General features: G+C 42.3%; 1 protein-coding gene across 1 annotated transcript in view; it reads left to right on the top strand.

Moving 5' to 3' along the window:
- bean1 (brain expressed, associated with NEDD4, 1) overlaps positions 1–15000 on the top strand; it is an 82650-nt gene that overhangs the window by 66272 nt on the left and 1378 nt on the right. Inside the window, exons 3-5 of the mRNA XM_061911357.1 lie at positions 6642–6845; positions 6925–7060; positions 14920–15000. The exon at positions 14920–15000 is cut by the window's right edge and continues 1378 nt beyond it. Coding sequence (XP_061767341.1) covers positions 6642–6845; positions 6925–7060; positions 14920–15000 — 421 coding nt within the window. The remainder of the gene's footprint in view (positions 1–6641; positions 6846–6924; positions 7061–14919) is intronic.

The following is a 15000-nucleotide window of genomic DNA, read 5'->3' as shown; positions in this document are numbered from 1 at the left end:
CTAAAAGCTAAGCTAATAGACTTGGAGAGTAGAAGCCGTCGGAACAACATTAGAATGGTCGGCGTACCCGAAAGCATTGAAGGTACAAACCCAACAACGTTCTTCTCTCAATTGCTGGTCGAAGTCTTGGGTGAACATACGTTGTCGTCGACCCCGGAGCTGGACCGTGCCCACCGCTCGCTAACAGCGAAGCCAGGCCCCGATGAGAAGCCGAGACCGGTCGTGATATGCTTCCACCGATTCCAAACGAGGGAGCTGGTGGTGCGGGAAGCTCGGAAACGCAGAGGCAAATTAATGTATAAGGACTCACCGATACACATCTTCGAAGACTACTGCCCTGAAATACTGGAACAGCGGGCCGTGTACCGGGACGTCATGAAAGACCTCTACAACCTAGGCCTCAAACCAGCCCTCCACTACCCGGCTAAGCTAATGGTTTCAACCAAGGATGGAAAGAGACAACGACTCGCATCTGTGAAAGACGCCCAAGACCTCGTCAAGTCTCATAATCAACGCAACCAAGAGCAGGCGAACGACTAACATTAGTTGGTATGACTTTAATGAAACTTTGTTTGATATGATGTGACTACCTCACAAGGCATGGCGGGACGGCGCTAGCTTGGCTAACTACAGCCATGTCTGGAGGCTACACTGCCGGCACCAACCTTAAAACACTTGCCGGGCTTGTTCTATCACGTTTAACTATGCCAACGTAACGCCAACTCTAGGCCTGACTGTGAACATTACATCTGTGTGGTCACTCATTGAATTCACTCTCATTCACTTTTTGTCATTCATTTTTTGTTTAACCATTTAGCTAATATATTATGCTGACATTCCAGAGCTAACCTGTTAAATATACAATTATTGTCATTAGGGTTTAAACAACCATCGATATTGTTTATTTTATTTTGGTACATCGACGTTCGAATTCTTTTGTCTTCCCATTACATTTACTTATCACGTTCTAATAGATATATATTACACAGTGGTTTATCTTTTCTAGTATTACTATTATTATTTGACCTAACTGCTGATATACCTATTTCTTAACTGGTTACTATTATTCCATATCCATACATCCATAGGCGTATACATTGCTTATGTGTGTGTATGTATGTGTATATTTATATGTATATACATATGTGACACCACTTACTTATACTTTATCCAACTACATGCCATTTGAGTTGTTTATACTTTTTTTAATTTACTTTTCTTGCTTTTCTGAAGTTGTTTTGATACTAGGTACTAGGTGTCTCGAAGGAATATACTGCAGTTTTGATGCACTTTAAAATGTTCGGACTCTGTTGGAGCCAATCTGTTGTTCTCGGGAGGTGGAAAAACCGGAAGCCGTTATGGATACGTCCATGCAGGCGCAAGGACAGCGCACTGCTGTGAAAAGGACACTGAAGGTTCAGGTTCGACAATGGGGTTCTCAGGTCCTGGGACGATGGTCCTGTAGGTGGTTGCCAGGTGTAACACACCTGGCATTATTGTATGTTGTTGTGTCTGTGAGTGTGAGTGTGTGTGTGAGCTTGCTGTGTTTTCTGTACATATATGTTTTTATTGGTTTGTTTATCACCTCATTCCTTCCTCTCACGCTTCTGTTTTACCCCCTCCTCTTACTAGTACCCTCTGCAGTTCCCAGTTACCGTGCATCAGCCCCCCTCCTGATCCGCTTGTACACATCAGCCCGTTCTGCTCTCTTAGTTGGACATGGTGAGAAATGACAAGCACCAGTAATACACTCAGATTTGTTTCATGGAATGTGAGGGGTGTGGGGAGCGCCACTAAAGTTGGGAGGGTCTTGACCCATTTGCAACACCTCAAAGGAGATATATTTTTCATTCAGGAGACCCACCTCCGCAACAGAGAGATTTCACGACTTAAAAGAGCCTGGATCAGCCATATTTTTCATTCAAAATTCAACGAAAGGGCCAGGGGCACAGCCATCCTAATTCGTAAAAACATTTCATTCGAACTTAACCAAACTGTAGCAGACCCTGCCGGCCGTTATATCATTGTGTCTGGAAAACTGCAAGGCACCCCAGTCATACTCGCTAGCGTTTATGGACCTAACTGGGATGACAATTCTTATGTGACTAAATTGTTTACATCATTTCCAAACATTGGAAATCATTAGATTATCATGGGCGGGGACTTTAACCTGGTGCAGGATCCTGTACTGGACCGATCATCAAACAAACTGGCTCCCTTATCTAATTCAGCTAAAACATTGGATACTTTTGCTAAACAGTTAGGTCTTACAGACCCGTGGAGACACGCCTCCCCTACAATTAAGCAATTCTCCTATTTCTCTCATGTACATCACACTTACACTCGGATAGACTTCTTTCTTCTCGACAATAGACTACTTTCCAAAATTAAAACATGTAATTACCATAGTATTGTAATCTCTGATCACGCTCCCACCTCAGTCGACATCAATATGGACACTCAACCTAGACCCCTTAAACAATGGCGATTCAACTCAGCCTCACTAGCAGAAGACAATTATAGGAATTTCCTCCACGATCAAATTGAGTGTTTTTTCGAACTGAACGATTCACCAGAAATTGGAAGAGGTATATTATGGGGGGCATCTAAAGCTTATATTAGAGGTCAACTTATATCTTTTATTTCAAATTTAAATAAGACAGAAACCATTCAAATCAATGGGCTGCTCCGTAAGATTAAGGATCTTGACGATAAGTACGCTTTAAACTCGGACTCGACACTATATAAAGAACGCCTTCGCCTACAAACTGACTTTGACCTTATGTCTGTCAATAGAGCAAAATTACAACTACTCAAATCCAGACAACGATTTTTTGAATCTGGGGAAAAAGCTGGCAAGCTCTTAGCCCACCGGGTTAGGGAGGAAGCATCGTCGAGGCTAATCACATCTATTCGCTCTAACACAGGAGAACTACATACTGATCCAGCTAAGATAAATGAAACATTTGCCGCATTTTATACAACATTATATACGTCAGACTGCCCCCCTTCTTCACATGAACTATTTAATGATATAACATTCCCCCAGATCGAACATGGAGCTGTGAGGAGCTTGGGTCAGCCCATTAGTGTCATCGAGATCACAGAAGCCATCAAATCCTTACAAAGTAATAAATCGCCCGGTCCAGATGGTTTCAGTGCAGAATATTATAAAACTTTCTCCAGTGTTCTTGCTCCGGCTCTAAGAGACATGTATAATGAAGCATTCCTGAACCATCGCCTCCCAGAATCCTTATCGAAGGCCACCATTTCTCTCATACTAAAAAAAGAGAAAGACCCCCAGCTTTGCAGCAGTTATAGACCAATTTCGCTCTTAAATGTAGATTTAAAAATTCTGTCCAAGGTTCTTGCTCTCCGGCTCCAAAGGGTGATGCCTTCCATCATATCGTTGGATCAAACAGGTTTTATGTTAGGCCGGCAATCCTCACACAACACTCGGCGCCTCCTAAACATTATTCATTCGCCAAACCCCTCAACCCCGGAAGTGGTGGTGTCCCTCGACGCGGAGAAAGCCTTTGATAGGGTCGAATGGGAATATCTATTTGATGTTATGGGTCGGTTTGGTTTTAATGAAGATTTTATTCTTTGGGTTAAACTTTTATACTTGTCCCCTGTAGCTTCGGTACGCACAAATAATACACTGTCCTCCCCAGTTTTTCTTAAAAGAGGTACCAGACAAGGTTGCCCGCTGTCTCCATTACTGTTGGCTATTGCGATAGAACCCCTTGCACTTTGGCTGCGCGCGGAGAGGGGCTTTAAAGGTATCACCCGGTCGGACACGCTGCACAAAGTGTCGCTTTATGCGGACGACTTGCTCCTATACATCTCAGATCCTGCTAGCTCACTCCCAGTAATCTTTAACATTTTGGAGCGGTTTGGCACACACTCTGGCTACAAACTTAATTACCAAAAAAGTGAACTATTTCCGATCAATTCCCTAGCTAAACAGTTACCGCGATCTTTAGCTGCATTCAAATAGGCACAGGACGGGATCCATTACTTGGGAATTTTTATTACTCCGGCTATGTCTGACATGCTCCGGGGAAATTTCCTACCCCTAGTTGAAAAAATGGAGAAGGACTTTGCCCGCTGGTCTATTTTACCATTATCTCTCGCTGGCCGGATCAATCTTATCAAGATGATCACTCTGCCTAAATTCCTTTACCTTTTCCAACATATCCCCATATTCATTACTAAATCTTTTTTTGATAAATTAGACAAATCAATATCCAAATTTTTATGGGGGGCCGGATCGGCCCGAATCCGCAAGTCGGTCCTACAATCTCCCAAATCTGAGGGAGGGCTTGCACTCCCTAATTTTAGACAGTACTATTGGGCGGCTAATGTACAGAAACTCCTATACTGGATGGATGGAAGCTCACGGACCCTCCCGGCCTGGGTATCCCTTGAAACGGCAATTCCACACTTTTCACTACATTCTTGCTTATGCTCACCACTCCCCTTTCCACTTAAACTTGAAGGCGCAAACACCATTGTATCGATCTCCTTGAAAATATGGATCCATCTAAGGAAACATTTGGGTTTTCAGGGCCCATCTATTCTGACTCCGCTACTTAAAAACCAATTATTTAAACCTTCCCGTACCGACTCCGCATTTATGACCTGGCACGATCACGGTATCACCACTGTGGAAGACCTCTACACAGACGGTGTGTTCTCATCCTTCGCTGAACTTTCTTCCAAATACGACTTGCCAAACTCCCACCTTTTTCGTTTCTTTCAGGTGAGGGACTTCGTAAAGAAGCAGTTCCCACACTTCCCAAATCGTCCCCCGGAAACTCTTATAGATACATTGCTATCTCTGAGCCCAAATCATAAAAAATGTATCTCTGTGATTTATACCTCCTTAAACTCAGTTGCTCCAAACTCTTTATCAGTGATAAAAGCCTCGTGGGAGAGCGATCTTAACATCAACATATCTGAGAAACTCTGGAACTCTGCCCTGAAACTGGTCCACTCCTCCTCGATTTGTGCCCGTCATGGTCTCATCCAATGCAAAGTAATCCATAAAATTCACTACACTAATGCAAAACTATCCAAAATCTACCCCACTGTTAGCAATACCTGTAATAGATGCAAACAATCTCCGGCTGATCATGTCCATATGTTCTGGTCCTGCTCTAAATTATGTTCCTTTTGGGAGGACATTTTTGAAACTATCGGAAAGGCATACGGTCAAGACTTTCCCTCCAACCCATTGTCAGCCATTTTCGGCATATGCCCTGATAACACATGCCCTGTGCCACTAAAACGCGCTGTGGCTTTTACGACCTTGCTGGCCAGGCGACTGATCTTGTTCAATTGGAAGCTGGCTCACCCCCATCACACGGCCGTTGGATTAAAGAGGTTCTTTACAATTTAAAATTGGAAAAACTTAGGTTTTCACTAAATGGCTCTGCTCAAGTGTTTGAAAGTTCATGGAGTCCTTTCTTACTGCATGTCAACTCTCTTGACTTATGTCCAGACGCAGATGAGGAATAATCTCCCTTTTATTTAGTATTAGTATTATTTATTTTATTTTATTTATTTTTTTTCTCCCTTTCTCTCTCCTTTTAGTCTCTTTCTGTTTTTGGTTTTGTATGGGTGTATGTGTGAATGTGTGTGTCTTTGTCGTCTTACTTGTTGTTTGTGCCATGTGTCCCTGGTTGGTTCGACCTGAGTGGGGTGGGTGGGTGTATTTAGGGGTAAAGGTATGAAGAATTCACTGACTCTAAAATTGTACTGTTTCGACTTGCACCTTTTTTCTGTATATGTGAAAAAGTCAATAAAAAAAGTTGGATTAAAAAAATATATGGTCTTTTTTCTGCACCATCTAGGTATATATTGACGCTTACATAGGTCTGGTGATAATGTTCCCCTTTAAATCGGTTTGTCCTGCATTTTATTGTCCTGTATCTCCGGCCTGAGGGCATCAGTTCAAAAAGTTTATGTCCAGGGTGAGATGGGTCCTTTATGATGTTTTGGGCCTTTTTGAGGCAGTTTTTATGACCCTCTGAAGTGCATTTCTCTCTGCCACCGTGCAGCTGGCATACCACACACACTTGCAGTATGTCAGCACACTCTCTATTGAGCAGCGATAGAAGGACACAAGCACTTTTTGAGACAGGATGTTCTTTTTGAGGAGTCTCAGAAAGTCTTTGCTGTGCCTTTTTAATGCTCACTGAGGTGTTCATACTCCACGACAGGTGGAGTATGAACACCTCAGGGATAATGTTTACATACAAAATGTATAATAAAGTCAATATAGCAAAATATTTCAACAACAGCAAAAACTATTATTGGTCAACAAAATTTTTTTTATTGTTTTTGTGATATCGTATCAAAATACTTAGTATCGTCACTGTCCATATTGGTATCGATCTGCCAACCTTTGTCAACATTCAAGAACCCACGCATAGCGGTTAGCATAGCTTCTTGTAAGGTGTGTGGTGTAGCATGTTTAGCTGTCCCAGTGCTAATGCTACGTGAAAGAAACAGTTTATTCGTATTAGTGATTTAGAAGCTGCACTGTGGAGGGACGTTAGCCAATATAGCAAGGACGCAACACGCACGAAAGGCTCCGTCGTCCTTGTTTGATATGTTTCTCTGTGGTCCACCAGTGAGCTCCAACCTGAGCCATGGGGAGTACCCGGACTGCAGGAGCGAGAGGGAGTCGGGGGGGGAGGCCTCGCTCCTGGTGTCCCCTCTGGTGGTGGCGGGGATCGTCATAGGCCTGGTGCTCTTCCTGTCCTGCGTCACCATCATCGTGGGCAGCCTCCGCAAAGACAGCCGACTGAGGAACCCGCACCTGCCAGCCAGCTACGGTCGGTGCAGGACAAACGGACGCGGGGTGGGGCTTTGGGGGCTGGCCCAAAGGTGACCATGTCTCTGTGACTAACGCAGGTCCTGACGCGTACTCCTTCGGGGGCTCGGCGGGGGACCTGAGGTCCGCCTGCTACCAGGACTTCTCTTCCGGTTGGAACTTGGACTCTCTCAGTCTGTCGCAGGTCAACCACTTGTACCCCGACTCTCCTCCACGGTGAGTCCTTGTCCTTCCCTTTGTGCGCCCATTAAGTTGGACCGTTTTGTGTTGAAGACGTTTACGTTCACTTCAAGTTCCCGAAACGCAAAAAAACGCTCGTCTTTTTGACATTTCCATCAAACGCCAACGTGGCCTCTTCTCCTCCTTGGTGCTCATTTATCAGCGCGTTTTGCTGCCCTTTGGACTACTGTGTGTGTGTGTGTGTGTGTGTGTGTGTGTGTGTGTGTGTGTGTGTGTGTGTGTGTGTGTGTGTGTGTGTGTGTGTGTGTGTGTATGTGTGTGTGTGTGTGTGTGTGCGTGTGTAAAAAGGCAGACGTCAAGGTGTGTTTGATCTAAATGTCAGCTAGTTTAATTGGCAACTTTAATAATTCAAACACACCCTTTCCCCGGCCGTGTGTGTGTGTGTGTGTGTGTGTGTGTGTGTGTGCTTGAATTTCTACCCTTCTTGAGACACTAACAAGGAAAAGTACCTTCCATATGAGGCCCGGTGAACAAGTCTAATAGAGAATGTCTCATTTGCACCCCCTGGTGGTAAAGGTGGGAATTTTCAAATTGACTGTGTGTCGGTTTTAAAAGTGCTCCCCCTCTGGTCAACATATGAAATAACTAGTATGTGAAAAAATTTGAAGTGCTCCTCCTCTGGCCAACACATGTAATAACAGGTGTGTGTAACAAACTGAAATGCAGCCCCTTTGCCCAAAATTAATTTAAAAAAATGAATAAATAAATATGTATAAAGATACATACTGTAAGAACTTGAAGTACAAAATGAAAATTAAAATAACAATTACAAACAAAAAAATTCAAAAAAAAAATTAAGTAAAAGTTTACGTTTTTTATATTTGTATAGTTTGTATATATTATTAGTGTTGTAAATACAAATCTTTATATATCTAGAAAGGGTGGTCCTAAAGAGAGAGGCATTTTTCAGAAGTCTCAAGAAGGTAAAAAATACAAGCATGTGTGTGTGTGTGTGTGTGTGTGTGTGTGTGTGTGTGTGTCTGCTTGAATTTCTACCCTTCTTGAGACACCAACAAGGAAAAGTACCGTCCATATGAGGACGAGTGAACAAGTTAGGACATACTGTAAATCATGGTCCCAAAACAGAGAACCCATCCATTTTCTACCGCTTATTCTCTTTGGGGTCGCTGGTGCCTATCTCGGCTACAATCGGGCGGAAGGCGAGATACACCCTGGACAAGTCGCCACCTCATCGCAGGGCCAAAACAGAAAAGCATTGCATCTAATAGAGAATGTCTCATTTGCACCCCCTGGTGGTGAAATCCATAAAAATGAGGGTGGTGCCAAAAAGGACGGATTTTTCAAATTGACTGCGTGTCGTATTAAACGCGCTCCCCCTCTGGTCAACATATGAAATAACAAGAGTGTGTAAGAAATTGAAATGCGCTCCCATTGGCCAAAATGTATTAAAAAAAAATTAATAAATATGTATATAGAGACATACTGTAACAACTTGAAGTAAATAATGATGGTTAAAAAAACATTACCCAAAACATTTTTTTTCAATAAAACCTGTCTTTTTCTCACAATGTGTTGACTTTTTTCTCATAAAATTGGGAACAGTTTCTCATATTCTGTCTGTTTCTGTAATACTGCAATATTTTCTTGTAAAATTATGACTTTTTTAATGTAAAATGATTACTTTTTAATACAAAATGGTGACATTTGTCATAGGAAATTCTGACTTTTATCACAACATTGCAATGTTTTTGCTGTTCTTGTAAAATAGTGACATTTTTGGAGTAAAAATTATGACTTTTGTGATAATTTTGTCGAGTAAAATTACGATTGTTATAATAATATTGATGGGGATAGGTTGATTGGCAACACTAAATGGTCCCTAGTGTGTGAATGTGAGTGTGAATGTTGTCTGTCTATTTGTGTTGGCCCTGCGATGAGATGGCGACTTGTCCAGGGTATACGCCGCCTTCCGCCCAAATGCAGCTGAAATAGGCAAGCAGTAGAAAAATGGATGGATGGATGGATGGATGGATAATATTGCCAAAATGTTTACATTTTCTTATAAAATGTTGACTTTTGTCGGGTAAAATTATGACTCTTTTTATAAAATGGCCAAAATGTTAAGCTTTTCTTGTAAAATTGCAACTGTTATTGAGTAAAGTTCCAACTTTTATCATAACATCTGTCATGACGAGGTCTATGGTGAGGTTTGTTTTCCCGAGGTGCAAAGCGATTGGAACGGACATGGCGTGAAGGTAAGGACATCTTTTAATTAACAACTCAAAATAGGTACAAACGAAAAGCGCTCACAGTGGAGGTACGAAAACTTGGCCCTAAAAACAAAAACGTGCACTAAGGCAAAACAATGGACATAAAACAAAAACTTTCACTGCGGCATGAATAACGAAAAATTCACTTGGAACGAGAAAGGAACATGGATCATCGGCATGGATAACATGGGTGTGAAAGAGGTGATAGACGGTGAGTAGAAGGTGATGTCGCCAGGCTGACTGCCTGGCAACTACAGGCTTAAATAGGTGCAGTTATGACAGGTGCGTGAGTCCAAACAAATTAGGTGCTTGAGTCGTGAACACACAACAGGTGAAAACTGATGGGTTGGCACGGTGACCAAAACGAACAAGAGTGCCCAATGAGTCCAAAACCAAAGAGAACGTGACCACAAAACATGACAATATCGCACAAATGTTCAGTTTTTAGGTCTCAGGAAGGTATGAAATACAAGAGTGTGTATGTGTGTGTGTGTGTGTGTGTGTGTGAGGAGGTGGGGTGTCACAGATGGTTGAAAGATACTCAGATCAGCTGAGAACTTCATACCTGTGGAGACTTAAAGCCTCTACTTCCTCGTGCTGACACACACACACACACACACACACACACACACACACACACTTGTATTTCTTACCCTCTTGAGACCTGAGAAAAATGCCTCCCTCTTTAAGACCACCCTTTCTAGATATATAAAGAAGTGCATTTACAACATTTATAATATATACATACTATGCAAACATAACAGTTTGTTGTGAAAAATGAGTTGGAATTTCACAGGAAAAACTTAGAATTTTGGCAGTGTTATAACAAAAGAAAAACTTAGAATTTTGGCAGCGTTATAACAAAAGAAAAACTTAGAATTTTGGCAGTGTTATGACAAAAGTCGTTATTTTACTCAACGCAAGTCAAAATTTTACAAGAAAAACTGAAAATGTGTGCAATAGTATGATAAATGTTGGAATTTTACTCAATAACATTCGCAATTTTGCAAGAAAAACTTAACATTTTGGCAATTTCACGGAAAGAGCGGTAACTTTACTCGACAAAAGTCACAATTTTATAAGAAAACTTTAAAATGTTGGCAATATTATAATAATAATCGGAATGCAGGACATTAAGGACTTTTGTCATAACTGACTTACTAAAGTCAACATTTTACAAGAATAACAACAAAAAATTGGCGATATTGTAATAAAAGTCAGAATTGTATATGACAAATGTCCCCATTTTGCAGTAAAAAGTAATAATTTTACATAAAAAGTAATAATTTTACATTAAAAGTAATAATTCTACAAGAAAATATTACAGTATTACAGAAACAATATGAGAAATTGTACCCAATTTTATTTTAAAATTTTTTGAGTGTTTTTAGAGTGTTTTGTTTGTTTCTAATTTGTTTTTTAATCTTCATTATTTACTTCAAGTTATAACAGTATGTCTCTAAATACATATTGAGTTTATTTTTTTTTTTAATTCATTTTGGTCAAAGGGTCGCACTTCAATTTCTTACACACACTTATTATTTCATATGTTGACCAGAGGGGGAGCACTTTTAACACCGACACACAGTGAAGTGAAGTGAATTATATAGCGTTTTTTTTTCTAGTGACTCAAAGCAATTTACAAAGTGAAACCGAATATCTAATTTTTACAATTAAACCAGTGTGAGTGGCACTGGGAGCAGGTGGGTAAAGTGTCTTGCCCAAGGACACAACGGCAGTGACTAGGATGGCGGAAGCGGGGATCGAACCTGTAACCCTCAAGTTGCTGGCACGGCCACTCTACCAACCAAGCTATACTGCCCCAACGTCAATTTGAAAAATCCCACCTTTTGGCACCACCCTCATTTTGATAGATTTCACCACCAGAGGGTGCAAATGAGACATTCTCTATTTGACGCAATGCTTTTCCGTATTGGGACCACGATTTACGACCTAACTTGTTCACACCTCCTCATATGGAAGCTTCTTTTCCTTGTTGATGCCTCAAGAAGTGTAGAAATACAAGAACAAGAACACAAAAAACTCAAATCACATCCAAATCGCAAATTGTATTCATCCAGAATTTAAATCGATTCATAATTTTCCAAAATTGATTGAAAAAAATACCATTTAATAAAAATTAAAAAAAAATTGGGAGAAAAGGTTTTTAAAAGAATTTAAATCGATTCATAATTTTCCAATATTGAATGAAAAAATACCATTTCATTAAAAAAAAAAATTGGGAGAAAATGTTTTTAAAAATATACTAAACAATAAATTACGAGATTTGTGTTGAATTGAGAATCGATTTTGAATCGAATAACCACTCCAATGAATCGAATCGAAATTGTTCCTAGCCCAAATACAACCACTCCAAATTATAGTTATATAGCGCTTTTCTCTGGTGACTTAAAGCACTTTTACATAGAGAAACCCAATATCTAAGTTACATAGACAGCTAGACAGCCTGGCCCCGTGTGGCCCCCCCGAGTCAAGAGGCGTGTTGTCTTGTGTTTGTCAGCCGCTCGCAGACTTCCAGGCGGTCTGGGCGGTTGGGATCAAACCTCCTCCGCCTGCAGCTACCAACTCTGCTCTCGCCTTGGCTGCTGCCCAACCTCTTTCTTGTGGTCCAGATCACCACATGCTGACATCAATGAGGTTGGGTTGTTTTATCTGTTCTTTTCTTGTCGTGCCTTGGGGGAGGTTTGTCATCTCACACCATTCTTGTTAAGAATGCGCATCCGGAAGCTGGCAAGAATCGACACACCCGAAGCCGAGGGACGGACATAACTCGCCGACAAAACCTTTCATTCACACCCGGCAAGCGCGTTAGCGGAAGGTGTAGCGTAGTACGTTCGTTGTGGCGTGTGATGGCTTGGTAGCCACTCCCCGGGGGGAAGATATCAGAGGAAAGTGATTAAGTACAATTTTATTGGAATACAAATTATTCTGATAAGTAGCTGTGAAGGGGTAAAACAAACCAGCAGGAAAATGTATTTATTGTTTGTTTTTTTTAACACAACTTTTGGGTCAAGAAGCGCTAACCTCAATAGCTGGGTTAGGGATAATTCAACATTGTAGTCAGCATAATTCAACTTTGGGTAAAGAATTCAACCCAAAAATTGGGTCAAGAAGACATAACCCAATTATTGGGTTATTCATCTAACCCAAAAAGAGGGTCGTCCTTTTCGGAAACAACAGTTGGTTTACAATTGGAGGAGGTTTGCCATCTCACACTATTCTTGTTAAGAATGCGTGTCCGGATGCTGGCAAGAAACGACACACCAGAGGCCGAGGGACGGACGTAACTCGCCGAAAAAAACTTTCATTCACACTCGGCAAGCGCGTTAGCGGAAGGTGTAGCGCAGCAAGTTCGTTGTAGCGTGTGATGGCGAGTTAGCCACTCCCCTGGGGGAAGGTATCAGAGAAAAGTGATTTTAGGTACAGTTTTATTGGAATAAAAAATATTCTGATAAGTAGCTGGGAAGGGTTAGGACCAACCAGCAGGAAAATGTATTTATTATTATTTTTTAACCCAACTCTTGAGTCAAGGAGCGCTAAATCGCTAATGTTAGGGATCGTCGGCAATGACCCGAAAGGAGTATGATTTTCCTCCTTTTGGTAGGATTGTCTTCAGGAGCACGCCTGTGTGTGGAATCTTTTAAAGTGGGGAGACTGGTGCACAGACAGCCACCACATTGTCCTTGGCAAAGAGAAGGCCAGGGTCCAATGGCATGGAGACCAAGACAATTGGGGGCCCATCTTTGCTGCAGTCTTCTGCCGCCTTTGTGACCGTTGTGGAGCTTCTATGCAACCATCATCCACCCACTCCGCCGTTGAGGTCTTTTTCGACGAGGGAGACGCGCAGACTCCAACATCACTTCTTTGCTTTGGGGAGCTGTATCCGATGGCAAGGGAAACCCAGGACGACCGGCACCTCCTCACAACTGCAGGAGGCTGCCGGAGCTCCGGTCTGTTGGGGGACCGCCTATGGTGCGCCTACCAGCACTTGCTCTTCTCTCAGGGTGTGCTCCCCTAGCCTCTAGTCTTCCCAGACTAACCCACAAGGCAGCGGGGCAGTGGTTGGGTGATGCCAGGGCATATAAACAAAGTGGGCCTGCGCATCACGCCTCTGGGGACCACTGCAGCTCAGAGATCCCCCGCCACATTTGCCTTGGGCCGTGGGGCCCTAGTTGCCGTGTGTGGCCACGTGGAGGCCTGACGGGAGTCTTGGTGAAGGAGAGGCTGTGTACTGGCAGGAGAAGACTGATGCACAAGGCTGCTTCTCCGTTCACCACAAGGGCTAGCAAGTGGCATTGTCTGTAAGCGAGAGGTTAGCAAGCAGGTGGAAAGTAGACATGCAACCTTCCCTCTAACTACTGCCCTCGACACATTACAACAGCCTGTAGGCTGGGCCTACCCACACACTTTCATGGATAACCCAACATTGTAGTTAGCATAAGTCAATTTGGGGTAAATAATTCAACCCAAAACTTGGGTCGAGAAAAAGTAACCCAAGTTTTTGGGTTATTTATGTAACCCAAAAAGGGGCTTGGGTCATGATCCGCTACTTGGATCATGTCATATTCTGTCTTGTTCCGTCTTTGTATCACATCCTGTTTAGTATTTTTCTTTCTTAGTTCCTGGTGGCACTTCCTGTTTGTTTCCGTTGCCATAGTTACGTATTAGTGTCACCTGCATCTTGTTTTTCACGCGCACCTGCTCTGTGATTATCTCCTTTATTTAAGCCTGCCCTTTTTGTTCATTCGGTCTCACAGTCTAGTTTGTATTTGATGCAACAGGTGACGTCGCTGACTCCCGCTTGTGGTAAAAGACTTTTTGTACTTTTTAGCTTCCACGCTATTCCGTTGCTTGTCCCTAGCTCACATGCTAGCGCTTTTTGTTCTTTATAGCTCCCATGCTAGTTCTGTTTGTTTTTTCTGTAGTGCCTTGTGCAAGTGTTTTTGTTCTTAGTTTGTTCTTTAGTACAAATAAATCATTTCTTACCTTCACGCTGTGTCTTATCCGACTGCATCAACGAGAGAACGCACCCGCATCACCCCAATGCCAGCTAAGCGTCACAGTTTGTCCTTTTCTGAACCAGCAGTTGGGTTAAAATTGTTGTTTTTTTCAACCCAATTGTTTTTAGGGATTAAAGGTGTTACAGGACATCCACCGCTTCAGCTCTGTCGCCAGTTTGCACCTGAGCAACACCGACGCCACTCTTAGTTAGACAACATACCAGTGCCCTCTGATGTCTTGGAAGTGCAACTACATTGCAAATGAGACTTGAAGGTTACTAGAAAACGGGATGTAACAACTGGACAACAATTTATTAACACGCAGAAACAAACCGAAAATTGAGTACAGATATTGATCCCTGGGTACATACCTTATCGGTTCAAGTATGAACGGTCTCCATCCTTATTGGTAGGTATAAGACGCATTGTTGCCGAAAAAAAGTTGATAGCCCCCAACTTTGGGAGAACTTACTACAGTATTTTGTGTATTTAATAACCCCGGTCCCTAACTAAACATGGCGCTATGGTTAAAGTACCTGGGACCTGCTGTGTAAATGAATGAATGTCTTTATCTCCGTCTTAGGTACGATGAATGCGTCGGCCCCGACTCCACGCAGATCTATATACCCACAGATGACCCACCGCCGTACTCGCTATGGGACCC

Source organism: Nerophis ophidion, linkage group LG09 (assembly GCF_033978795.1).
Source record: "Nerophis ophidion isolate RoL-2023_Sa linkage group LG09, RoL_Noph_v1.0, whole genome shotgun sequence".
In the NCBI taxonomy this organism is placed as follows: domain Eukaryota; kingdom Metazoa; phylum Chordata; class Actinopteri; order Syngnathiformes; family Syngnathidae; genus Nerophis; species Nerophis ophidion.
The sequence above is the reverse complement of the archived record's forward strand: the minus strand, read 5'-3'. Positions and strand labels throughout refer to the sequence as shown.